A 25,712-nucleotide genomic window follows, 5' to 3' on the forward strand; every position below is an offset into this window, starting at 1 on the left:
CATGTTTTTGAGTGTCAGTGATGATCAATAAATAGAATTAATAGAATGTATTGCTCTTTTTAAATACAGTCAATTTGTCTAGGTATTGTAGAGAACAAGGGCTTTGTTTCTCTGTTAAATCCACGTGATGAATGACATAATCTTCTATGGTTATTATGTATTCATATGATGATGATATCTATTAAGTTAATGGGATTTTTAACATGTCTAAATCTGGTTTCAACACCGTCAGTTTATCTCACAGCAGCAATTACAAGCTGACTTTTTTTTACATGTGTGTATATATATATATATAGAGAGAGAGAGAGAGAGAGAGAGAGAGAGAGAGAGAGAGAGAGAGAGAGAGAGAGAGAGAGAGATGGGTCATATATTGTGATGGGTCATGAACAACTATGCTTAAAGGTTTGTCTGATAATTTGGACCCATTTTGTTGAGTGCAGAACAATAGACCTTATTTAAACACGACATGTGACAAACATTATCTCACCTGAAAAATGATCAGTGCAGCAGTTATGCACTGCAGGCATAATGAATTTGGTATTAAATATCATTAGAGCTGACAGGAGTTATAGTAAATGACTTCTCGTGCACTGTGAGAAGCAAGAAGCAGCATCACGTCAGACAATAGAGCTGCTGTCACTCAGGAGAATACTGCCATCTAGTGACAGAAACTTGTATCAGTCTGCAAATAGAAAGAACATGAAATGATAACGATTGACTCTGGAAAAAGTATTATTTTACAGTTGTTCTTTACTTTTCACATTTTTTTCTAATTCAACAAATTTAATGTGACTATGGAGCTTGAATTGCTTTCAATCAGAACTGCTACGTTTAACCCAACCTCTACTAGAAACAAGAGCAGTGGGCAGCCACTGAGCAGCACCTGGGGAACAATGGGGGTTGGGTGCCTTGCTCAGGAGTACCCCAGCCCTTCGACCTGGTGGGGACTCAAACTGGCAACCCTCCAGTTAAGTTCTCTTTCTACTTGGCCATGGCTGCCCATTGGACATTTTTACATAATTTGTTTTCTCATGTCATGTTTTCAATCTATTACACACTAAACATCCTAAGAAAACTCCTCATTAAGATGGACTTGGCATTGAAACATTGTGATCCTTGCAGTGAACGGCAGCTAGACATAAAAATGATAAGGCTAATTGAGTTGTAGTTGTGATATCTGTCAGTAAAATCGCAATTAGATATTTTCCTTTGTATAAAGTTTTACTCAGAATCTCTATATTATCTTGCAAATACAACACACTTTTAAGTCCTTGATCTCAGTCATAACCACTGAATCATTTAGGGAAACACATTACATCCCAGGATTGATCAAAAAAAAAAAAGAAGACATATATGCCCAAAAAGTAGTATAGAGGAATTTTTTAAACTGTTAGAAGGCAAAAGAAACAAATACCACCTGCACCAATGGCAGGAACTACTTTACAAGTTTTAAATGTAACAGAACCACCCGTGAAACCAGGTCAACAGCAAACCACTCCAAAGTCATCGTAGAGAAACAAATAGGGAGTGTAACATGTCAGAGTGCAAATGATCGAGTTCTGGTCGGATTCTTTCAGTGGTCATACTCCTTGTCAATGAACTTGGCCATACTGGAGAGCTGGATATTTGATGTGCCCTCATAAATGGTGCCTGCAAAGAAGGGCAAAATAAAGCATGAGAACAAAGGTCAACAACAAGGTCAGGTTCTGTCAAATTCCCCTGCTCAGTTGACAATCCTTCAGCTTTCACTATCGTGACACAAGCGGGCTTATTATGTAGCTCGCTCTGCCACAGCTCCAGCTGGAGAGCTGAGGAGCCAAAATGAAGGTGATGAAAGGGAAAGTAGCATTTTGCCCCAACAGTTTCCTTGGCTGTGTGTTGGTATAATGACACTCGGAGGGGAGAATTCCTGTAGTGTCTGATTACTGTCAGCCCCTTCTCTCCACCCCCCACTGTGATCCAATCACAGACAGTCACACCCGACCTTCCCACAGCCCTCGTGAGTTGTGACCTTCCCCACGTTGTAGTTTTAGTCGCATTTACCTCAAACACCTGTCATCTAAACAAAAATGCCATCACAGTATTTGTTCAGCGGTTCATAATCTCACCAATTTTACAGTCTCTGTAGTATTTCTCGATGGGGTAGTCCTTGGTGAAGCCCACCCCTCCCATCCATTCAATGCACTTGGAGGTGGTTAGTGTCGCAACCTGAGGAAGATCAAACACAACAGTGTATGAAGACAGCCATTACATTTTTATTTACAAGGCTACATAGGAAAAGATGACAACACCACATACTGTTTATTTGGGGACCTACCTGTTAAACATGCTGAAGCATTGCAGCCCAATTCACAATGTTATTGCAACCAGAGCAAATTTGCATATAATATGATTTTTCTGAGTAGTTTTACTGCCATTTCTCTGACACTCATTATAATATGGAGCAGTTTGACCGGCCACACTTCACAGGTGAACTGCGGATATATGTAAATGTTAAGTGAAAGGGTGGGTGGTATAAATGTATAGAATCATGGACCAAATAAACCTCATTATGATAATGGCTCTGTTCAGACCTGGTGTTCACATCCGACATGAGAGACAGGATCACAAGTGGACAGTGTAAATTAAGTACAACTGTTCACACCTAGCATTAAAATCCCTTTTTTTGTCTATTGTAACGGTCGACACACTGGTGTGCGTTCATAGATGCACAGATCAGAGATGAGATAAAGATGAAAGATAAACACTTGAATTGTTAGACGGATGTCTAAAACCTTTCTAGCATCTTTTTTTGACAGAGCAACTCCATTTGCAATGTCACACTAGAGATGAATCACATAATACTATTCGACATATTACAACTGAGCACATGATACAATTAAACACACAATCACAGCAACGAGAGAAAAATCCTGTCATCATGTGTTTGGCCTTGATTTATGTTTTTCATGAAGTTTTAGGATGGAGTGATGCACAAAAGCTCACTTCAATCTGATCCTATTAAACTGCACAAACCCTGAATCTAATGTTTGATGGTAATAATTCATACACAGAACAAACAACATTACAACCACAGACAATGTTGTTATGGTAGGCTGATTCATTTAGGCTCTGCAAAGGTTGACCAACAATCTTTGGCCATATTTTTATTGAATGGAACTATTTTGCTTCTCAGAGCAGTAATAGAATCTTGTCTGCTTGCCCCATGTGATCTAAGACAGTGGAGGAAATCACTCAGGACAGATGTTAATACCAAGTCAGAACAAGGTAAATATCCAGAAGCTGCAGAGTCTCAAAACATTAGTCAGTGAATCAGGAAGCTCACCTCTGAAGTGAAGTACTTAGCCATGCAGGCCTCCTTGATGAAAGATCTCCCAGCTTCCTTCAGACGAGCGGCGTTGTACGTCAGCAGCCGAGCTGCTTCAATCTGTGTTGCTACGTGGGCGATTTGGTGCTGCATGCCCTGGAGTTCAAAGAGTGCCACAATCACACAAGCACTTACTGGGCGTTGCATTGGTCCCCACGTCAAAAGGAGATAATGACAAACATGTTATGGTAAAATAATGAGAGGCGCTCACCTGGAAGTCAAAGATGCGTTTTCCAAACTGCGTTCGCTGTCTGGTGTAAGGAATGGTGTGGTCAAAGCAACCCTGTGCCAGTCCAAGCATCTGAAAAACACAAAGGTTTTATTTTACCCACTATAATCTTCAAAAGAGCACATTTGGCTGGTTTTGACAAAATGTCTCATGGTTTACCTGACCGGCTATTCCTATCCGGCCCTCATTCAGCATTCCGATGGCATACTTGTACCCGTGACCCATCTGTCCCAAAATGTTCTTCTCTGGTACCTACAGTGAACAGCAGAAAGTCAGTGTGTATCTGTTTCTCATTAAAGAAATCACAATGTGTTGGTCGTACCTTGACATTGTCAAAGTTGAGCGGGCAGGTGGAGGACGCACGCAGGCCAAGCTTGTTCTCCTTTTTGCCAATCTCAAGCCCCTCAGTGTCTCGGTCCACGATGAAGCAGGTGATGCCTTTGTATCCCTGTTAATCAGTACACATTCTAATAAAGGTTTCACAAGCATTTGACCAACAGGGTGTGAACGTAGCATTGATTCCAAAGTAATATAGTGGTAATTTACATATGCCTGTGATTAAAAACTACTTTTGAGTAAGCAATGTCTTGATTTGGATCCGACATCAGTCTGATGAAGTAGTTAAGAGCTGAAATTATCGACCAATTAAGTCTCTTTCCAACAGACACTTGTTCTGGTCATCAGTTATTTGATAAGTTGTTTTTAAAGCACAACTATCAAACACTATCTGAGTCTAGCTTAGTAAATGTGATGTTTTTTCTCTTTTATTTTGTTTTCTATTGCTGAATTTTAGACCTTTGGTTCCACAAATAATACATATTAAGACAAGATACTACCCTCTGTGCAATTACATTTGATATTTATCACTCTTTTCCGACATATGAGATATTTAGTCTTAAGTTGCTATTCTTTTGTCATCATTTACTCTGGAGGAAGTAACGTCTACACTAAAACTCGCAGCTCTACACCTTTTAAATCATTAAAAAGTCATTTCTTAATATAGAGAACAAGATAACCATATTAAGTACATATTATAGTTGGATTTAAATAGAACATGCTATGCAAGGGTGTGTAAAAAAGGAGAGTGGATATGCAGGACTGAGAATAATCATAATTTGCGGTTACTTTGTGTTGTGCAACTTGTTATGGATGCAGGCAAATGAGACAAGATGGAGAAATAACAAATACAACCCAATACATTAAAAGGTGGTCAGTTACTCACGGCAGACAAGTCAGCGTTGGCCATCACCAGGAATACACCTGCATGCTCCGCATTACTGATCCACATCTTGGATCCATTGATGATGTAAAAGTCCTTGTGTTTCTCTGCACGTGTCTTCAGAGAGAAGGCGTCACTCCCTGACTCTGCTTCAGAGAGACAGAAGCTTCCAATCTGTGAGACATGATGGAGGCACATGATGTAGTGCAGAAAATGCACAGCCATATATGTGATACATATCAAATTGACTAAATATTCACCTAGGAACATGGTTTTTGTCATGGCACCACATGATTTAACCAACAGTAACAAAAACAGTGCTTCATTCTGGAGGACACTTCAGAGGAAGTCTATTTGCTCACCATGTCTGTTGACAGTCGGCTGAGGTACTGCTCTTTCTGTGCGGGTGTCCCCAGTTTGGAGAACAGTGTGTTAATGAGTGTGTTCTGGATATCACAGAGAACAGCCACGGAAGGATCCACCTTCGCCAACTCCTCAATAACCAGAATGGAGGAGAAGAATGTAGAGCCAGTGCCGCCATATTCTGGGTCAATCTCAATGCCCATGAGCTGTGAAAATGCAATAAAAGATTCAATTCATAGATTAGAATAAATAAACAAAAACCAGACAAGCAATTACAAAGGCTTCATTTCAGCTCATATCATTAAGTTGTTATCCTTGCATTATAGTATAGTATTTAATATTTTGATGGTATCTCCTGTGGTAATGTTATCTTATTATCAATTCTTTAACCCAGAAAGTATTATGATGAAGCTTGACTTCAAATAATTAAATATCACAATTCAAATCGCATTGCAATGTATGAAAAACAATTGCAAATAGATATTTTAGCGAAGTTGTTCAGTCATGGCAATGACCTAAAATGTAATGATACTGGAAATACATACACCCTGTTCAAAGAGAGAGTCGATCACTTCCTTGTCCATGGCAGAATTCTCATCCATCTTCGACACGAATGGAGCAATGCGCTCCTGTGCATATTTTTTCACTGTCAGACAAAAACACAGATGTTTAATTTTCTGTCTCGAACTATCGTCAACAGGAGAGATGATAACACGCTGATGCTGCTCACCTGCTTCCCTCATCATGCTTTCCTCCTCTGAATAAGTCTGCAGAGGAGGGAAAGACACTGCCCCTGCTGCTGCCTGGTGTGCAGCCACATCTGGGGCCGAACTGCTGCACATTCTCCTCCATCCAGTCTGGCATGTTCCCCATGGTCGAGAGATCTGTCTGCAAGACTGAAACAGAGAACAAGGTTGAACAAGAAAACAGACTGCAAAACGCATATCAATAGGTAAAATATACATGCCATAAACATAAACATTTTACTTTATTGTTTGAGTTAGCAACTACTGTTTATGTCTTAACATAACCAAATGCATGGAATTTGAAACTTAAAAATAGAGCCATATGTATATATTTAGAATTTCATTAACACTTTCACCATCAGTGAAAGTGTTAATACTGTTCACTTAACTTTTTAAAATGTTGTATGCTTGTTATGCACCAATGACACCAGAACAAATTCCTTGTATGTGCAAATCGTACTTGGCAATAAAGCTCTTCTGATTCTGATTCTGATCAGAAGAAAAGCAAGTGTAGAGAAACACATCACAACGCACGTTTTATAAATATTTCTTATTTCACTTTAGGTAAATTAGTCAACTTGTTTCATCATCATTAGGCCACTGATAACAGCACTGACTGTGTTTTGCTGCCTGTTATTTTTTTCTAGGGGACAGAAACAAAACACATAGCTTGGAGTGATTCTGCTAATGTTAGCCCTTACTCTGTTAGCTTGAAACCTTGCGTGAACAAGAGCCAAATAGGTTGCTCAAATATAGATGGCTGTTACAGATGCAAATGTTAAAAACAAGTGCAGTAACTGTGAAAATTAAATTATGAATGATGTGATTATTCGTCCTCACCTTTAGGAAACTCTTGACCAGCGGGGCAGCCATACTGAGCAAGTTACACAATGTTCACATGCTGCCTTCAAGTACCTCCTGTACGATTCACATACATGTGTGTACGTGTACAATGAAACACAATAATGGCAATATATAGTTAATTAGATGCAAAAATATTTTAAGCTGTCACTCGTGATTATATTTATCACTATTGTTGTTTTTTTTATGTAATATGCAGGGAAGACACCACTCGTGCGAGAGACGCGAGCACTTAGGGTATGTTTTACTAACGGTCCGTGAATGCAACAGTTGCGTTTATGTGCACACGGAACACAGAAGCCTCAACTGAATCGGTCAGGCATTCGTTCACCTGGTAACATAACTCACAATTAATGCTTAGGGTTCGATTTCCGCGTTTCTCCTCTGTTTCGCGTTTATGTTATTCATTTGCTGAAATGGTAGTTATAGAATTTGTTGAATATGGTGTCAAACAGTCGGTGTTAGACAGCGCCTAGTGCTATTTTAACGCCCGTGAGCTAATGTGTTTCATAGACAGCTAGTTTCGTTAGCCACTGTAGGTTGTGTTTTCAAATATGAAAGCTTAGTTATCACATGCCTGACCTGACCACCAACCTCCGTTAGTCATCTTTTTCAGCTTCGACACATTGGGACGAAATGGAGGAGATAAAAACCGAGCCTGTGGATTTTGTGAAGGAATTTCAGGAGTACCTGACACAGCAAACTCAACATGTCAACATGATCTCAGGCTCTGTTTGTGGAGAGAAAGAGTCAGCGGAGACATTTCAAGCCGGTGAGATGGACTATATTAAAATGCATACAATGATCAGAGGTGGAAAGTGTACTAATATATTTCAATCAAGTAAAACCGATTTTCCTTTGATGAGATTTTACTTTGGTAAACTACCTGTCTAAAAAAGCATAGGGGGATATACATTTAAGTTGTGAAGTAATTGTTATTTAAAGTGCAATAACAAAAGAAAACATGTTGACAGACACTTCAAATGTTTAGGGAGATGTAATGAGCCCCCATCAAACATTTTAAAACGTAAAATGTAGTTAAAAATGTTACTATTATGTTGTTTTTGTGCATTAAAGTTAAATAAAACTCCACACATTCCATCCTAGAGACTATTTCAATTTGACTGGCTGGTGTGAAAATGCAGGTTTTTCACCTCTGAATACCTGTGTAGACAGCTGTTAAACAATGCAGGTCATTCTCCCTCTGATCCAGTTTCAGGTTTTTAATTTGACCTGAGTTGAGGGGTGAAAGAGGGACGTAAGGGTCACCTGAGAAACACAGTCTGCTATTGTGTGCGTGTAAAGGTGCTTGGAGTGCACCTTTGTTGTTCTGTGTGTGAGTGTTGATGTCGCTGATAGCTGGTGTATTAGGCCCTCTCCTCTGTTGAGTGATGGTTTCTCCAGGTTTATGTTCAGGGCTTCTTTCACTTCTCTTTTACACCATCTGTCCTCTCTGGCCAGAATGTGTACATTCTCAGCATTAAAAGAGTGTTCTTTGTCCTTTAGATGCAGGTGGACAGCTAAGCCCTGTCCAGATGAACTGGCACTTCTGTGCTGTACCATGCATTTATGCAGTGGATGTTTGGTTTCTCACATATAAATTTCACGCCTTGACTCAGGTGAAACTAACATCCTGAAACTGGATCAGGGGGAGAATGACCTGCATTGTTTAACAGTTCTCTGGACAGGTATCCATCCTACAGGCTAAAAACCTGAATTATTCCACCAGGTAGTCAGAACTGAAGAAGCCTCTTAGATGAGAAGTGAAACATCCATTTCAGTTGTTTACAGCCAACTACTGACATTTTTTGGAACTGCACTAAAAATACGTGATCCCAGTGTCTTGATAAATGTAACCTGTTATTTTACACCTCTACACATATCAAAGCACTGTTTTTTCCCCAGGAAAATGGTAAGACGATAAAGTAACGTAAAGTAAGTATGTAACTTGTGTTGGGGGTTTCTGAAAACTGCGGGAGGAGAAGCGTGCCAAACTTTTTGGGGGCGCGAGAAGAAGAAGCAGAATAAACGCCGGGAGGATTACAAGAGATGCTTGCTTTGCAATGCATTCTAGTGAGAACTAGGGCTGAACGATATGGACAAAATTTCATATCTCGATATTCATGCCAGATATCTCGATATCGATAGGATACGATATGACTACGGGTTCGGTGAAAACCAAGCATTTTTCAGAAAAATAAAAACATCATGATACAAAAGACTGTGGAAACTTTCCAGATGGAAAGTGTAGTTTTATTGATGAGAACTCACTGTGAGACTGTGTACACGGGTACCATGTCTTTTGCAATGTGGTATGTTATAGCGTCTGTAACGCCTTTATGTCTGGTAGACGTCGACTCATACGGTGTAACGCTACGGAACGCATCAGTAAACACACTTTGCTTGGGCTTCTTTTGGAATGACTGAGAAGTCCCCGGTGTTTCTCTCATTGTAATACACTCTTCGTGCAGCACGCGATGGTGTTGTTTCAGGTGGTGAAACATGTTTGTTGTGCTACCTTGCTTCGTCGCAATTTTCGCTAAGCACGACCTGCACAACACCTCGCTCTGGTTGACATCATCCTTTTTAAATCCAAAATACGATGATTTATGTTTTGGCACAAAATCGCCACCGGCCGCATTATCTTCCGCGCTCATGTCACTTTCTTTCCCGCTGTGTATGTCCTGTGTGTGTGTGCGCGTCTCAGTCTCCGTCTACCGCCCGCCCTCCTATGTTTGTCATTGGTTAGCTTCAGCTGTCGATCCACAGCAAGCATGAAATAAGGTTTGTGGTTGGCTGGCCGTAGTGGTGCATTCAAGTGCAATCGTAAAAATGAAGTTTACTTTGACCGCCAGAGCTGTACATGCAGGGCGAGCGAGGGGGAAAATCTATATTGTTTATATCGTTGCTTTTTCGATATTAATATCTTGAATGTTCATATCTCGATAGCGATACGATAACGATATATCGTTCAGCCCTAGTGAGAACCCTAGGGTTCTGACTAGTATGCCTTGCTTGTTTGTTTCTAGCTGCACCCAGGAGTGAACAGAATGGTCTGGACCCTCCGTCGGCAGAGGTGAATCTCTCTATGGAGGAAGGGTCAGACGTGCAGATGGACGGACTGGAGAGAACCTTCGATGGAAAGTACAAGTGTAGCTACTGCAGCTATACCAACAAAGGCGTGGCTCGTTTAACAGAGCACATCCGCATCCACACGGGTCAGTATTTCCTCTGCATCTGTTCACAAAGACAATGCCAGGCCCAAGAACTTTTATTAGAAACAATACTGGTGCTGAAGGAGTGGTCACATACTAGTGGCTCTCAATGAAGGGGTCATTAACAAACACTCAACAACTCTCAGGATAAATTTCCACAGCTGTCTTCTTTGAGAAAACCTAAGGATTATTCTATTCGAGCTATCAACATATAAAAATTATTATTAAAAACAATCTACTGTTGAAGTCAAACAGGCTTTACAACCCCCATGAACCTCTCACACTTTATAGTATGTTACTTGTAACAGTTGCAGTTAAATTTTCTCATTGCCCATGTGATTAAAAAAAAAAAAAAACGTGGTTCCGGCCTCTCAAATGTGAGAAGCTTATATTATGATCATGATGGTTAGAAATTCTTTAATTACATTACAAATATTGTCTACATAAACTAGACAAGTAAAACTTGTTGTCTTTGTTTATCTCATTGCATTTTTTTCCTTCTTACCATAAACCAGGAGAAAAACCTCACCGCTGCCAGCTGTGCCCATTCGCCTCAGCGTATGAGCGCCACTTGGAAGCCCACATGCGTTCGCATACAGGAGAGAAGCCGTATAAGTGTGACCTCTGCGCCTTCCGCTGCAGCGACCGCAGCAACCTGTCGCACCATCGCCGCCGCCGCCACAAACTCCTGCCCACGAGGGTCGTGCGCTCTGCTTTCGCCAACAAGAGGATGCTGGGCACCCTGCAAAAGAGGACGGGCACGATGGGCTTCAGCAGACGACTGCTCATCAATTTCAACCCGAACTCTATGCCAAAGACGGATTATCTAAATGACTTGTCTCACAAATTACACTCCCATTTGAGCGGCGGTGAATATAAAAACCTTCCCAAGATGGATGAGAATGAAGGTCTTAATAGGGGTTCCAACGGTTTGACGTTTAATAACCCACTGGACCAACTGTCCACACTTGCTGGGCAATTGGCCGACCTCCACCCTGAGTCTCAGACTCCAGTGTCCCCAGACAGGGAGTCTTTAGAAGACGAGAAACCCATCCTCATACATCAGGTCTCTACTGAAGAGTTTGCAGTGTGTTCAAACGGTGTGCAGATGTCGGCATCTAAACAAGTATTTCCCACCTCTGGCTGTGAACCTGGCAGTCCTGGTCCTGGCCTCGGCTGCGAGAACAACATGAATGCTCTTTCTGTGAGTGTCAGCAACAGCCAGCCAAGCACGCCCGCCCCTGCCCTGACCACACCAGACCAACAGCTCATGCATAGTTGCCAGCACTGTGATATTAACTTTCCTGACAACATACTCTATACCATTCACATGGGCTGTCACGGCTATGAACACCCATTCCAGTGCAACATCTGTGGACACATGTGCATAGACAAATACGACTTTGCCTGCCATTTTGCGCGGGGACAGCACAAAAAGTGATTCCTTGTTCAGACTGCAGGGAAATCAGATATTTTTCTTCACAGTAGATCTTTTCGGTCCTTCTGTCCACACTGATCAAATCAGATTTGAGCGTCCAGATAGAACTAACCACTCATGCATGGGTTGGTTTGGTAACAAAAGGAGTTGTATCCATGTTTTTTTGATAAACTCCAGTGTCATTGGTCAGTAATCATAGAGATAGACCTTTTTTAAAAAAAAAAAAAAACTTTTTTAAGCTGTCTTGAATAGTTTTGTGGTCATGTATCAATCTTTTGTGTATAATAAAATGTCACTGTAGCCACTTCTTTAAAGTGCTGTAGCTGCTATGAGGCACTGTAAAGATTCAGAACCCTGTGTCTTAAAGACTTATTGTGATGCAACTTTACTGTAATGTTATTTTATTTCACCATATTTTTAAGTTGTAGTTGAATGTCAAGATGAAGCTAAATTTGTTTAATGTGATTGACTGAGGTAACTGCAATATAAACCCTCTTAATCTTAAGTGTGTCATGTATCCCGATTAACAAAATTAAAATGCCTGATCAACGTTTCATACTCCAGATGCAAAAACTGTGGTACATAGATACTACACAGTGGCTTATTTTGAGTTGGACATGGATTTGGAGGAAAATGTGTTTTAAAAAATAAATGAAAAGTAGTTTTTTTTTTTAAATAAATGAATTAAATAATCCATACAATTTTCAAGACTATTTCACTCGGTGCCACAGTGGTTGACAAGCTGAAAAGCAAGATTAAATGTAAACAATTAAGTCTCCAAAGCTGTGTGATGCCTCATGATTGTGTTTTTGTGTGGAAAAAGTCATTCAGGGTCACCAGTGATTCTCATCAAGATTTCCTTTCTGTCACGGTCAAAAACATCCACTGCTCTTTGCACTACGCGCTCCACATCAATGTCCTCTTCTTGAGCCAGGGACGTTTCTTGCAGCACCTTCTCTCGCAGGCTGCAGAGTAATGTCGCCTTGGCTTCATTCAGCCGTGTGGCCAAAGACCTCATATACTCAGAAGACACGTGATTTTCTGAAGACGGGATGAGACATCGTTACATCACAGGGCTGCAAATTACAGGCTAAAACATGGAGTGTATGTGGTTTAAAAAGCTCTCAGCTGACCTTTGGCTGTCTTCATGGCTTCTGAGATGAGGCGTCGACAGGCCTGGTCAGCTTGATGAACAACATTCATGGCACATTTCAGACGGTCAGCTTCCTGCACAGTATGACAACAATACAGCTCTTATCTCCACTCCTGTATTTGCATATTTAAAAACAGATGTACTCACACAAAGGGGACTGACACACCTTTTGTTCTGCGGTGTCCTCGATGGGGCTCAGCGGGTTTCTCAGTGAAGAGGAGATCAACTCCATCACCCTCTGGCTGAGGACAAGCACATAGAGACAATTCATTAATAACTTATGCATTACTTTAATAATAAGTATTCATATCTGCTCATTGTAATGTCTTACATGTCACATGTGGATAATTTGTCTGTCGTGTTGAGCAAAATGCTCAGCTCCTCCCATGGGTTTTTCTCTGGGTTTGGGGACTCCAAACGCTTCACCATGTCCAGTATCACCTCAGTGGGAACAGGTTCAGGTCTACTCTGGTTTCTGTTGATACAGGACTCCAAATCACAGTGTAGATACACCTGGCAGAACCCCAGTGAATCTGCAACGACAACCCACAAATTTGGACACGACACAATGTAGGTTTAATTTTTAAACTGATTTGTCATCCAGGAGGAGAGTTTTTGTTCAGTGCTTGGAGTCACCAATTTATCATAGTCAACATGTAGTTGCCAATGTTGTTCTAGTGTAAAAGGCTGTTTTTTGATAATACTGTATTTCCTGCAGCATTCAAGTGCTTGCAATATGCTCCAATCAGGATTTAAAGGTCCAGTGAGTGAGAGATTGTGAAGGGTTAAGACTGTAAATTGGAACAAATGGAGGACTCTTCCACCCACCCCTCCCTTTCCCAAGAAAGGATATTATTCTTCTATGTTTGCAAAGTTAGCTTCCAATTAAAACAAACAATCATGGGCCTTGCTGGTTTTTTTCTATTCAGGCTGCTGTAGAAACATGTCAGGGAAAGATGTTGGCTTCTGTATAAAATAAATACTGTATAAAAGGCTTACTTTAGGTTTGTATGTTCAATTTCTGCCAATAAAGCCTCCTCAATGTTTTACACTGGACATTTTAATGTGAAGTTTGATTTTTTCACACGGATAAAGGTACTTACACTTTCTTGCAAGTTGGTACACTTCATATCTCATGCTCGGATAGTAGAAGTTGTCATCCAAAATAAAGATCAGTGGTGTCCGGTCAGTCTGAGAGTGGTCCATAGGTTTAGGGCGCAGCAGACCACGGACACACTGCTCCCACGCGTCTACGTTTATCTGAAAGCTGCTTGGCGGCTCTGCCATCACCTCAGGTGTCTTAAGGAACAGCTCAATGCACTGCAACACTGTGTGTCTGTGTAACTTCCATTCAGTTTGCTAGAGAAGGAGAAATTCATCGATTAATGTGTTGAGAAACCAGAATTTCACCATACTGAGAATATTTAAGCACAAGGAACATCAGAGAAATACAAACAAGGACAATAACTTTCATTTTCACAGTCGATGAAGCATATACTGCATGTGACCGCCATATTTGATTACTTAATTGTGATGGTGAAAGTGCATACTTCACTATGCACAAACTGTCAACAGCCTTTAAGCTTAGTCATATTGTGGGCTGCTTATTTCGCCTTTATGGGAGCAGAATATTTGTTACATAGTTGGAGAATTACGTCTCTAAAATAGATACCGGACTGATGTCAGTATCCGTAGATGTTTGAGGATGCAATATCACTAGTAGTATTGGACACAAAAAAGTGATATCAAGCCATCCCTTGTTTCTTTTGTCTATAAACTATATCCATCCACTTTCTACCACTTTATCCTCCACTGGAGAGTTGCAGGGGGAGTTGTGGTCTACAAATTATTTAAAAAACAAAATTTTGAGGTTTGAGATGCACTGATCGATATCTTTCATTAATCTCTGACATTTTACGGACCACACAACTACTTAATTCACCAAGAACATAATTCACAGATTAATAGTTTGAAAGCACATTTGTGAATGGGAATAAACAATGCAAATCATCACAGCTATGTTTCAGAGAACTTTGTACAGAGAAAATTGTATAAAGAAGAGTGAAAAAGTTATGTTCAGCACATTGACATCTAGTGTACTGGATAGCAGACATTTTACTCTACAGTTTTAGAGAAATGTTCTTGTTGAAAATCCCATATTCACACTTTTAAATCGAATAATTATCAACTTTGAAATGTAATAAAAACAAAAAAATGTCTCAGATAATCTCATACGTATAGTGTACACTGGCTCAGTGTGAAAACTGAATTCACAGAACAGTGAATGTGTCTTTACCACCTCAGTCAGTTGAGCACCGCTGTTCTGGACGGCTCTGATCTGAAAAGCATGCTGCGGAATCAGGTCATCGTACGACACAACAGAGGCTCTCCATCCAAGCTGTGCCGCGCTGCCCAGAACCGTGCGGGCCAGAGTGGACTTCCCGGAAGCAGGAAGCCCGCAGAGGACACACAGACAGACCGGAGTCCGAGCGACACCTGTCCCCTCCTCCGCTGCCATGCCCTTACTGAGAGAGTCCATTTAATATTCAAACGTTTCCCACTGTGTTGTGCTCCTGTTGCAGTTAACAGCTGACTTCCGCCGTCGAAACAGGAGACAAAAACGAGACTTCCGGCAACAGTTCTTTCAGAATAAAAGCCAACTAAGTCAAGCATGCAGGTAAAAAAAATAAGTTGTGTGGGAAAACATCTCACATTACAAGAACTGCTCTGCAAAAACAGCGAAATGTTGAAACGTTTCTGCACATTTTAATACAACATAGTTAACCAAAGTACTGTAACTCGCATACATACATAAAACATGAATGTAAACTCAAAAAGCAATATAAAAACAATCAAACGGAATATATAACCAATAAAACACACAAGGGCAATACAAATAAAACATAGAAACTGCCAAGATGTCAGTTTTACACTATAAACATTGTATATTATTATTTTACAGCGCTATATTTGTTATAAATCGGTTTATATCATCTTACCTTCCTTCTTCTTAGCATCTTCTTTTAGTAGCCATTTATTCTTCATGGGGATCAGTAAAAAATCCTAATATTAAACAAACTCATAATTTCCCCAAAATACTGTATTTCATCAAGATCCTAATCTCATAACTATGAGTTGAGATGTCCTTACACTTACAAGATAAGTTGTATTAATGGGACTCTAAAAATTCCTCAAACTTTCTTCAGCATCACATTAGTCAGACTGTGTCACCTGTTAGAATGAAGGATATACATGTTTCTTAATGTAATTTATGTTATAATGTATTTAAAAGTTTGTGAGGACCCTGGGAACAGTAGCCATAGACACAGTCCGGGCATCTAAACAAACAAACACGGTGTCAGTACATCACATGGTACAGAATTTATTTTTCCAAAATGTAGACAAATGAATACTAAGTAAACTTTAAAACATCCAACGTCACTTTTATTTCATACTTACAATCAACAGGAAATCAAACATGTTACAAATTTTGGAGGAGAAATCAATCAAAACAATAGATTTACAAAATACTTAATCTGCACATATTTGCAGTGAGACATAAAGAAGTATCCAATTATATACACATACATGTGAATAAATACACGTTTCCCGGCTTCGTCTGCCACCATGTGACAACAGTATATCTTAAAAAAGGTGCCAGTGACAAGTTACAGAGAGCATATATTTTAATTTTTTAACATAATGATTTAAAACCCTCTCTTCATTTAGTGTTAACCTACAGTAAACTTCATGGATTCATAACTTAGTGTAAGAAGAGAATCATTCATTGCGATTGGATGGTATTGGTCTGGGGACACCGGGGCCCTGCCGAGGTGCTGCTGGATGCGTAGGGACAATGCTCTCATCAATATTCCAATAGTCCAGATCTCCATACCTGAAAATGACCAATTATGTAAAAATAATGTTAAAACTGTTGCAGGTTTGCTTTTGCCAAAAGTCAAGCCTAAGCAAAAGTGTCTATTGCTGTGCATGTGTGAGGGCAACAGGGATTACATGGAATAAAGAAATTACAACAGTTCATACCTGGCACTTGGAGGTGAGGTATCCACTGAATTTCCAGGCTACAATGAGAAAAAAAAGTCTTATAGTCAGAGTCAAAGGATATACTGAACAAAAAAAAAACTAGTATAGTATCAGTTATTATTGATTTACTTCCATTACTATTTGCAACTTTTCATGTAATGACAACCTGGTTTTAATACTGTAAAATAAGTATCGTTTCATCTTCCCTGCAATAGTAATTAAAAAAATTATATATACCACAGGGGGAGAATGAACTGGAGGCTGGGTTGTAGGACCTGTTTCAACATTTCTGTTAGGCTGTCCATTAGCATTTCCATTTTTTCCATTATTTGACCTGTAAAAGCAACAACAAATTAATAAATAAATAAAATAATAATCTCAGTCTGTAATGAAAATCATATACCAAAGAACACTTCACAAATACAAATACAGACAAGTAGTAATAAAGCAATGATTATAACAACAATAGAATGAATAGCAAAGATAGTAGTTGATACATTTTTCCAAAATTTTAAAGAGCAATAACTGATCTCCACTCTCTGCTGTCACATCTCTAGCTTTCTTCATCCAGTGAGGGAGCAGTACCACGATGAAACATGTTTGCAATACAAATGAATTCAATGTAGTTTAAGAAAGGAAAAACAACAATTTGGCGACATCTCCACACCCAAACTGACAAGCTTTTTCTCCTCATCTTCATGAACCTAACCCTTGTGTAAAGGGAGGTGGGGAGGCTGAGCAGGTGGCAACATTTTCTAATATATATTTTATTGGTTGCATTTGAAGACAAGACAAGACAAGAGTTTTTACATACAATTATAACATACTATTAAATCAGTTGTGGTCTTGTTATAAGTTAATTTATAATCCATAGTCCTCTATGAGTGAGATAAGACCCGAGTAAAAATGTGTTGAAGCCAGAGATGAGACCACAACCTTTAGAAAATGATATTAGACAGGTCTAAAAACTACAACACTACAGCCCAGAAACACTGATGTTTACCTGCGGCCTTTTTTCAGGCAAGGATCAAAGGTGCTTCTCCTAAAGACGTAGAGCAGCACCAGAATGACAAGGACCAGAATGGGAACCACCAACAGGAAAAAGATCAACAGGCCGTTCCTCAGGGAGTAGTCTGAAGTCAATGTGAATAAACAGTAACAAAAAAACTCAATACACACATTCCTAATATGCATTATACTGTAGTTACTGTGAATTAAAATGATGTTTATGGTTTCTGTTCCACTGGTGTAAATGAAAATGTTTCAACCGACAACTGCAGGTCACACACTTTCAATGAGAACCTTATTTGTTTTGAAAAGTAAACACAATCAATTTAACCCCACCTATCTGAGCTGGACCACTGTCTATGCTGCCACCTCGTCCTGACGTGGCACAGTTGGGTGGGGCCCACCCATTTTTACAGTGACAATGTCCTTGGTCATTACAGGCCTGCAGAAAACATTACAGCAGTGAAGTCAGACATTTTATCAGTGGCTGGTTACTAGTAAAGAAAGTAATAAAGATGCAGTTTTACCCCTCGGTCATTGCAGGTGGTCTTTGCGTTACAGTCCAAGTTGGGCAACAGAGCAGAAGCATTAACACACTTAAAATCCACACAGGTCTGCAAGAGAGGTACAAAAACGTAATGAATAGAATTGAATTGAGTCATTGTGAGTCATCTGGTTCACTTTCGCAATGGAAGAACAAAGGCAATCCACATAAGTTCCTGGTTACATTCCATCTGTCTGGTTTGTACACTCACACAATGAATTCCCAGTTTCAAACTCTGCTTACCTTTCCTGCACCACAAGGACTTCCAGGGTTAACATAGGCAGGATCCAACACATCCGTACCAAGGTTGAAGTCTGCATTCACACAAGTTGACCCATTGATTACTTGGATACTGACATGGGCACCGGGTGGGGGGTTGTTGACGTCCACATTAGTGCACTGCACCTTTCCACACATGGCATGTCTGCAGTATAGGATTAAGAGAGTTTTTTCATCTATTCAGAACTGAATTCTATTCATTGAGTAGGCACTTTAATGCCCGTCAACATGTAAATATGCCAGATTATGGCTATCTGTTGTCTCTAGGTAGGTTGACAAAATAAGACAAAATACCCATATACAAACGCTTCAGGGTAACACAAACAAAAACAAAAAAATACACAAAAGTTACAGCAACATCAGCAAATACAGAGAAGCAGCATAGATTGCACTGTATGAATTCCTTATCGATGTACAGTGTCTGTAAAACATACAAACACAGCTCAGGTTTATGCCACACTAAATGCTAAATAAATTGACTGTACATACTGTACGTACATACACATGTACAAATGTAATGAAATACAGAAAGATAGTTGTATCCATGAGTCGAATAAAACCAATTCATATGACAAAACATCTTAAATTTGCAACAGAGCGTTTGAACAGGTGGGCTTTGTGTAGCTGTGTTTTGCAATAAATGATTCAAGAGTTTCAGTCTTGTGAAACTAATCCTCATTGTAACATGGCTACTGCTGCAGTTTTTTTCCCCCCAGAGGGTCACACTCTAGCGATCTATTATTTATGAATAAAAAAAGTGATGTGTACTTACTCTACAGCACATTTGATGTGCTTTCCGTTGCTGGTGATGCCACAGTTTCCAAACAAGTTTCCCTGAATATTTGCGTGTTGAAAACAAGCATCTGCTGCCTTTGTTGCTGGATCTGTGAAGATAAAATAGCCAAGATAAATAAAATATTTATGACAGGGGACATTCAGCAATAACTTGCGAGGCGAGCCTCCTGGTGAACTCTGGGATGACATATTCAGAAATAACTGAATGTACCTGGTGCAAAGAGATGTTTGCATTGGAAATCATACGTCTGGCATCTGCCTTCAAAGCAGTATGCAACGTTGTTTTCACAAGGCAGGCCATCCATGATGTAGAAGTCGTTGGGACAGAACGCTCCCTTGCCATCACAGTATTCAGGAAGATCACAGGTGTTGATAGACTTTCTGCACGGCGTTCCAGACACTTTGATCTGCAACAAAAATATACATCATGTGTAAGTGTAAAGAATGTTTTCCCAGAAAGAAAGATAGGTAGGTAGGTAGGTAGATAGATACAACTCCAGTCTCATGTGCTGACCTGACATTTGTCACAGCACTCTCCGTGAGCACAAGCAGACCCGAATGTAAATCTGCAGGTGGCAGGATCACAGCATTTTGTCTTGCATTCCTGTATGAAATAAAAACAAGAACAATCATTTCCACCACATTCAAAAGACAGAAAGTACAATACTTGAAAATACTTCAAGTTAAGTTGCATCATGGCTTGTGTGCATTTCCTCTCATTTGCATTCATGTTACACCAAAAGGTTCTATTTGATTTACTGATACTACTGATATTATACAAACATTGTTTATCCAGTATTGTGAAAAAGTCTTAGGCCAGAACAGTTTTGTTGTTGGCCTTGCTGATGCAAAATTATGACTAGAATGTCTGTTAAATTCTGTGATCTTTGACATTTTGAATGGGATGATGTGACTAAAAGTGGGTTTCCAATGAGATAAACTCATGCAATATGTGCACGAAACAATGCCAAATGTATTTATAGAGCACAGAAGAGGTTGCCCACTCAACCTAGAAGCCCAGATTCAACCCAAGTTAAAAGCTAAAGAGACGAGGTGGGTCTTTAAATTGAGTGATTGTCTTGAATATACCTTTTTGACAGCAGCCATTTAGGACATGAAATAATAGGACAAACACAGGTGTAACCAGTGACATGAATTAGGGCTCCACTCCAGGTTTAAATCTGTCGTGCACAAGTTTGAAATATAAACAAATGTCTGTTGAATTAAAACCACATTGCTGAACACACAATGAGACTGTGTCTCTGTATTTCATCCTTTCAGAAAGCCCTGCAGGTTCACCTATGGAGTGGGTTAAGTCTGATGTCACCGCCTGCCTCCTTGACTGAAAACGCCAAGAAGCATTCACGCAAAGTTTCCTACTAATCCTCATAGTCCTGGTTTGTGAACACAGCCTCTGTCCGTTTGTCTGTGTACGTGTCACAAAGCTCCAGTAGGAGAAGACGTGTCTTCCTCTACGGCAGTGTCTGTCACTCATTGGACAAGCTCATGTCTATTTTTTAATTCTAGCAGCTTGTTTTTGAGCTTTGGATCGTAAACCACTGACAAGCTATCAGAAAAATACCTTTGGTCTAGTTTAGTTTATTTGAAAAATAATTATATATGATAATTATAGCATTGCTGAAACAACAAACAGAATGGTGGCCTAAGACATTCATATTTGCTGGTGTCACATCAAACACGTTGGCATAAAAACGTAGTTTTAGGTGTGTCATTACGGCTGAAAACTGTGTAAATGACATTATGTAACAAGGATGTATTAGAGCAACTACACAACAACATTAAGTTGTGCAACTTCTTGTGTCTTTCTAGACGACTCTACAACTCTACCTCTGGTTTGCCACAGTCGCACTCTTCTCCTTTGTCCACCCGCCCATTGCCACATTCAGGTATGCCAATCACATCGGACGGTGAGGGCTCGTTTCGCAGACACACGCCTCCTCCCCTAAGGACCAAGCTCTCAAAGTCTTGTTCACTGCAGCTGCTGAAAGTGGTGGATCCACTGTAAGGTAAGAGGAAAAGCCATAAGTGGAAATGTCTATTTGGCTATGACATAACACTCTTTGACATGGCATATTTGCTCCTCTATCATCCCCTTGTTGAGTGAAACGAGTCTATGCAGCTGTCGTTTTCAGTGCAACACGAATGACCTCCAAACGAGGCTATATCATCCTGACACATATTACGCTTGACAACCTGTGACATAACAGTAAACACCACAATCTTCAATGTGAAATTAGTGTGTGTTTTGTGCTTCACACAAACACCCTTTACCTAATCGCCTTAACAATTGTGTTTAGAAAGGAATAAATTATAAATAAAAAACTAGCAGCAAACGGTCAATTAAATAACATAGAACCAGTAAAGGCTCACATGTACAGTGTACACATGGATATTTAATTAAACTAAATAGAAAAACAACAGAACGGTTGCCATTTTTCTTACTTTGAGGGCTAAAAGCCAAGGTGAGATGATAAGGGTGTTGCAAAAAAGCACCAAATACTGTACAATATGTACTATGACTTGAATTTCATTGTCTATGGAAGATGTTTTACCTAGCACCGGCTGACATGATGCAGCTTTTCCCATCACAGCTGCACCTGCTGTCATCGTGATTCATGCCCAGGTTATGCCCCATCTCGTGAGCCACAACCGTGGAAACATAAGGCAGGTTTCTGTTGTTGAACTGTGAACAGAGCCAAAAGTACATTCAGTGATAATATTCTCCTTCACTGGTATATCTATAAATAAGATTCTGAAATGTAAATTAAAGTTATTAAATCAATGATGTTCCTTAAACAAAAGTGTATTCATTGTGGAAAAAAACCCCATGGTCCTTGATATTTAGAAACTATGATCCAAATGGGTGGGACATTGTAAACAATTTTATATGCTGGGAAAAGATGAGCACTTCCTTCACATCAAAGAAAGAACTAAACACAATCACAACACAAATCAGGAATCCAGTCACACAAAAGAAGACGCCACGTCATGGAGCTCTTTAAGACGGAGTTCGAGTCTTACCTGTTTGACTCTACTAACCGTCTTATTCCGAGCATCTGAAAATGAGCTGCACTTATAGATCCTCCCATGAATAATGCAGACGGTGTCAGTTTCTACACAAACACTCACGGTGCCAAAGCACCACAGTGTCAGCTGGTGTGAAGACGGTAAAGGGGAGATGGACTAACCACGTTGATTCCTCCAGAGGTTGTCACGGAACAGACGGTACCAACGAAGGCCATTCCTAACACTCCCCCTTCATATGCGTTAGGCTGACCGCTGACAAATAAGACACAAATCACAAATTACAGAATACAAAGAATGCAGCCTGTCAAACATCGGCATCCAGCGGCTTTACTTACACAATGAGCTGACCAATGTCGTGCTTGATCTTTGGTATGAGAGTACTTTTTCTCCACTGAACAAAGTTCCTCAACACATCTCCCGCAGAGCCGTCCACACTGAAAGGATTACTATCCTTAAAAATCTCCAGGGCCACGAGCACCACGCGGATATTCAGTGGTTTGTAATACTGGAACAGATCAGAAATAAAAAGCCGATGATTAAGAAGAACATCCCGACCAGGAATGTTCACTGTTTTTTTTATTTACAAAATCTCACCGAGTCCAGCAGATTAGCCATTTCCACCAACTCTTCTCGTACCGCCGTCTCATTTTTCTCCAATATATTATACTGTCAATGAAATGAACACACAAATTTCACAAAACTTGCTCTGCCACACACAAAAGTGAAATTTCATAGATAGATATACACACCCACCCTGAGATTATCAGCTATCAAGGCCAACTCCACAAAACTGGTTTGTGGTAAACTGCGCCTCCTCTGTTAAAACAACAAACAGAAAATAAGGAGGAGCACTGACTCCCACCCTCAGCCAATATACATTTTAAAATATCTTCACACTGTTCATGTGATCACAGTGAGCATCCTGACCCGCAGCAGTGAAGTCAGCGAATGATCGGGGTCAAAGGCTTCATGGTTTTGTATCGACTCTGCCTCGCCGAGGACTCCACAAGTGACAGGCTCAGACTGGACATCCTTCAGTAGGTACAGAATATGATCATTGGTCGCCGACTGTGGTAAAGGCTCAAGTCCATAGGTCTCATTTTCAAGCATGATAACACCCCTGCAGGGAAGCAGTGCAGGGAAGAAACACCATTACAGTAAACGCGTGGCCAAGAGAAAGAAAAAGGTGTGGTGTTGCAACTGGCAAAAAGAATTTGAGGAACAGTAGGACTCAAGATTACTTGGATTAGAAGCTTGAGAAAGAACAATATTTGAAACAATCAAACACTGCACAGACAGTATGTCTCGTGTATTGTGTATTCTCAATTCTGGGAAAATATATGTAAAATCATACATAAACATAGCAAAAAGGACGTTGAACGAGTTAAATATTACAACAAACTAAACTGTTCAAACAGTCCCTTTCCTTCCATTGCTAAATAGAGGAAGTCAATCCAGAGGCAGAGTCAATTCAAACCTGAGGCCGGAGCAAGTGCTGAGGGCAACCATTGAATTTTCATATCCCTCCACCACTCCATGGTAATAGCAGTGCACCTGAGAGAAGGCAAGAAAAAGAAAACAGGCTCAGGGTTGATGTTCAAACCAGCCCTGTTATAAAAACTCCCCAATAAAAGCATATGGCGACTTACATGTCTTCTTAGTGTTGAGTTAATTAAGTTAGGATGTAAAAAATCTCTGACAAGAAGAGAATAAATATGAAACATGTGTGACAAGTGGAACAACAACAGGAAATGATTATAATGTCAGTATGAAATGATGAATTCACTCTGTTCAGATACCTGTTTGGCGTTAGACGAAGCAGGTGATGCCTGTTGTTTATGTTGAGTGAATATGATATTGTTTCCTCTCCATCTTTCTGTTATAATGCAAAAATAAAGTGCATCATTTGTGTAGTCATGTTAAAGCATCAGTGAAAGTTTTATTAAACCAGGGTTGTTACTAGGGATGAGCCTATACGATACTAATATGGTAAAAATCACTGGATTGGATATCGGACGGATAAAATACCATACAATCCTATATGTGGCACAATTCACTGTAAAAATGTAAATAAAAGTCAGCAATAGCATTTTAGCTGAGGATGTTTATTTCTTCTTTAAAGTAGAATTTGTAACAAATTTTGAGAATTGTGCCTTTGAAACAGTTTGAAATGGCACAAATGTGTTGTTAACAGCTTCATAGTTTAAAAGGGTCAATATTTTTTATCGGAAGGTACTCGAGTTTGTGATTTTGTTATGGTATCGGACATTAAAAAGTGGTATTGTGCCAGGATGCCGAGTTCTTACCAACCTGTTTTGACTGTGGCAGGCTGTCAATGCTTCTTTTCCCTCTTTCAATCACCTGAGGATGTACAATGGAGTACTTGGAAAGTTCTGATGTGAACTCATTGTGGAAGTCTGGGAGAGCAAAACATACACAGGGAAATACTTATTAGTCATTCTGACACATTTTACCACAAGGAAGCAGACTCACACACACACACAAATTACAGGAAAATGTGTGTAAAAATACAAAACAAGTAATAAAAAGAGGAGTTCTGTTGTTGGAAATTCTGTCTCAGCATTCAGTTATTAAGGAACAGCAACTTCCTGGAAAATCACGTGACAAACAAATGACAAAACCGAAGGACAAATAATGCAGCACCTCACCTTTGTTGTCAACTCCAGAAATGTGACAGAGCAAAAAACAGACGAAAAAGATGTATTTTATGATCATGATCTCGATGATTATGTCCCCATTAGAGGTGCCAAAAGTCCACGGCACGTAATGTTTGTGACTTCGGTTCCTTCAGGCAGGTTGATGTCTGCCGTGGGTGTGGCTACCTGTCTGTAGCCGGGCTGTAGCCACACCCACCCAGCAGGAGGAGCTCTGCTCAAAGGAACAAAAGAACAGGTGAACTTCAAATATTTGGATATGTCGTACGTTCTCTACTGTAGTAAACAATGGTTCGTTTACTAACTCATGTGTAAAGTCACAGAGAAAACATTTTTCTTTGAAATCTTTCAAAATATAAGCATTCATAATAATAATAATAATTATTATTATAATAGTCATTATTATGATGTGACAGTAAACTGGACCCTCACTTCTTGACAGCCGTGTTGAATAAGTCCATGGTTCGTGAATCCTGTGAAGAATCATCCATCACCTGAAATCCTGATTCAACCGGCTCATGTGGTTGTCAGGGAGCTCACTGCCCTCTAGTGGTGGCGCAGTGATGTAATACATTGAGCTCGTCCCAATGTAAATCTTTCAGTGTAGTGGTTCACGTTTGTTTGATTTTTTTTTTTTGTCTTATGATAATTATATTAAATTCAACTTCAGGGAAAAAATGTACTGAATTGAAATTACTTCTGATTATACAGTGCATCATACCTTGAAG

General features: G+C 39.9%; 4 protein-coding genes across 9 annotated transcripts; 1 reads left to right on the forward strand and 3 right to left on the reverse strand.

The window, feature by feature from the left end:
* Positions 1-714: 714 nt before the first annotated feature.
* On the reverse strand, positions 715-10,654 carry acadsb (acyl-CoA dehydrogenase short/branched chain). Of its 2 annotated transcripts, none has more exons than XM_058620848.1 (11): positions 10,530-10,654; positions 5,909-6,074; positions 5,724-5,824; positions 5,178-5,384; positions 4,819-4,989; positions 3,919-4,044; positions 3,756-3,848; positions 3,579-3,668; positions 3,326-3,463; positions 2,109-2,208; positions 715-1,650 (listed from the first exon to the last, which is right to left on the reverse strand). In XM_058620848.1, exons 2-11 carry the CDS (start codon positions 6,018-6,020, stop codon positions 1,574-1,576), a joined length of 1,215 nt encoding a protein of 404 aa, XP_058476831.1. In that variant the 5' UTR covers positions 6,021-6,074; positions 10,530-10,654; the 3' UTR covers positions 715-1,573. The 2 variants fall into 2 exon arrangements, with proteins under 2 accessions (XP_058476831.1, XP_058476830.1); XM_058620847.1 differs by lacking the exon at positions 10,530-10,654 and adding an exon at positions 6,765-6,989.
* Positions 7,030-11,441, forward strand: LOC131448412 (zinc finger protein Pegasus-like). Of its 4 annotated transcripts, none has more exons than XM_058620845.1 (4): positions 7,041-7,119; positions 7,389-7,557; positions 9,815-10,003; positions 10,516-11,441. In XM_058620845.1, the coding sequence occupies exons 2-4, from the start codon at positions 7,422-7,424 to the stop codon at positions 11,439-11,441; spliced, it is 1,251 nt and encodes a 416-aa protein (XP_058476828.1). In that variant the 5' UTR covers positions 7,041-7,119; positions 7,389-7,421. The 4 variants fall into 4 exon arrangements, with proteins under 4 accessions (XP_058476827.1, XP_058476828.1, XP_058476825.1 ...); XM_058620842.1 differs by having other exon boundaries at positions 7,048-7,119; positions 7,402-7,557; XM_058620846.1 differs by having other exon boundaries at positions 7,056-7,099; positions 7,402-7,557.
* A 205-nt stretch (positions 11,442-11,646) lies between these two features.
* Positions 11,647-15,195, reverse strand: LOC131448414 (L-seryl-tRNA(Sec) kinase). Of its 2 annotated transcripts, none has more exons than XM_058620850.1 (6): positions 14,891-15,195; positions 13,695-13,950; positions 12,923-13,124; positions 12,758-12,833; positions 12,572-12,665; positions 11,647-12,479 (listed from the first exon to the last, which is right to left on the reverse strand). In XM_058620850.1, exons 1-6 carry the CDS (start codon positions 15,128-15,130, stop codon positions 12,262-12,264), a joined length of 1,086 nt encoding a protein of 361 aa, XP_058476833.1. In that variant the 5' UTR covers positions 15,131-15,195; the 3' UTR covers positions 11,647-12,261. The 2 variants fall into 2 exon arrangements, with proteins under 2 accessions (XP_058476833.1, XP_058476832.1); XM_058620849.1 differs by having other exon boundaries at positions 14,888-15,195.
* Positions 15,196-16,008: 813 nt separating this feature from the next.
* On the reverse strand, positions 16,009-25,137 carry zgc:174164 (uncharacterized protein LOC570656 homolog). The gene is made up of 22 exons (XM_058621991.1): positions 24,979-25,137; positions 24,620-24,726; positions 24,109-24,185; positions 23,959-24,004; positions 23,787-23,863; positions 23,237-23,429; positions 23,063-23,125; positions 22,904-22,975; positions 22,645-22,814; positions 22,471-22,561; positions 21,835-21,965; positions 21,110-21,281; positions 19,776-19,865; positions 19,473-19,668; positions 19,239-19,350; positions 18,431-18,611; positions 18,171-18,257; positions 17,980-18,085; positions 17,639-17,768; positions 16,873-16,969; positions 16,636-16,673; positions 16,009-16,486 (listed from the first exon to the last, which is right to left on the reverse strand). The coding sequence occupies exons 1-22, from the start codon at positions 25,043-25,045 to the stop codon at positions 16,372-16,374; spliced, it is 2,418 nt and encodes an 805-aa protein (XP_058477974.1). The 5' UTR covers positions 25,046-25,137; the 3' UTR covers positions 16,009-16,371.
* Between the last annotated feature and the right edge of the window lie 575 nt (positions 25,138-25,712).

The sequence above is a fragment of the Solea solea genome, chromosome 21, assembly GCF_958295425.1.
Source record: "Solea solea chromosome 21, fSolSol10.1, whole genome shotgun sequence".
NCBI lineage: Eukaryota > Metazoa > Chordata > Actinopteri > Pleuronectiformes > Soleidae > Solea > Solea solea.

What these genes read in the sequence shown, in the direction of transcription:
- LOC131448412 (XM_058620844.1), top strand. Translation starts at nt 7,422, where the DNA reads ATGGAGGAGATAAAAACCGAGCCTGTGGATTTTGTGAAGGAATTTCAG. An exon ending in AGCGGAGACATTTCAAGCCG is followed by an intron (nt 7,558 to 9,814) that starts GTGAGATGGACT and finishes GTTTGTTTCTAG; the next exon opens with CTGCACCCAGGAGTGAACAG. An exon ending in GCACATCCGCATCCACACGG is followed by an intron (nt 10,004 to 10,515) that starts GTCAGTATTTCC and finishes ACCATAAACCAG; the next exon opens with GAGAAAAACCTCACCGCTGC.
- LOC131448414 (XM_058620849.1), bottom strand. Translation starts at nt 15,130, where the DNA reads ATGGACTCTCTCAGTAAGGGCATGGCAGCGGAGGAGGGGACAGGTGTC. An exon ending in GTACCAACTTGCAAGAAAGT is followed by an intron (nt 13,125 to 13,694) that starts GTAAGTACCTTT and finishes TTGTCGTTGCAG; the next exon opens with ATTCACTGGGGTTCTGCCAG. An exon ending in AGCCATGAAGACAGCCAAAG is followed by an intron (nt 12,480 to 12,571) that starts GTCAGCTGAGAG and finishes TCCCGTCTTCAG; the next exon opens with AAAATCACGTGTCTTCTGAG.
- zgc:174164 (XM_058621991.1), bottom strand. Translation starts at nt 25,045, where the DNA reads ATGATCATAAAATACATCTTTTTCGTCTGTTTTTTGCTCTGTCACATT. An exon ending in GCCTGCCACAGTCAAAACAG is followed by an intron (nt 24,186 to 24,619) that starts GTTGGTAAGAAC and finishes GCATTATAACAG; the next exon opens with AAAGATGGAGAGGAAACAAT. An exon ending in CAGTGGTCCAGCTCAGATAG is followed by an intron (nt 17,769 to 17,979) that starts GTGGGGTTAAAT and finishes CATTGACTTCAG; the next exon opens with ACTACTCCCTGAGGAACGGC.
- acadsb (XM_058620847.1), bottom strand. Translation starts at nt 6,797, where the DNA reads ATGGCTGCCCCGCTGGTCAAGAGTTTCCTAAAG. An exon ending in AAGCATGATGAGGGAAGCAG is followed by an intron (nt 5,825 to 5,908) that starts GTGAGCAGCATC and finishes TTTGTCTGACAG; the next exon opens with TGAAAAAATATGCACAGGAG. An exon ending in CTACAGAGACTGTAAAATTG is followed by an intron (nt 1,651 to 2,108) that starts GTGAGATTATGA and finishes CCTTCTTTGCAG; the next exon opens with GCACCATTTATGAGGGCACA.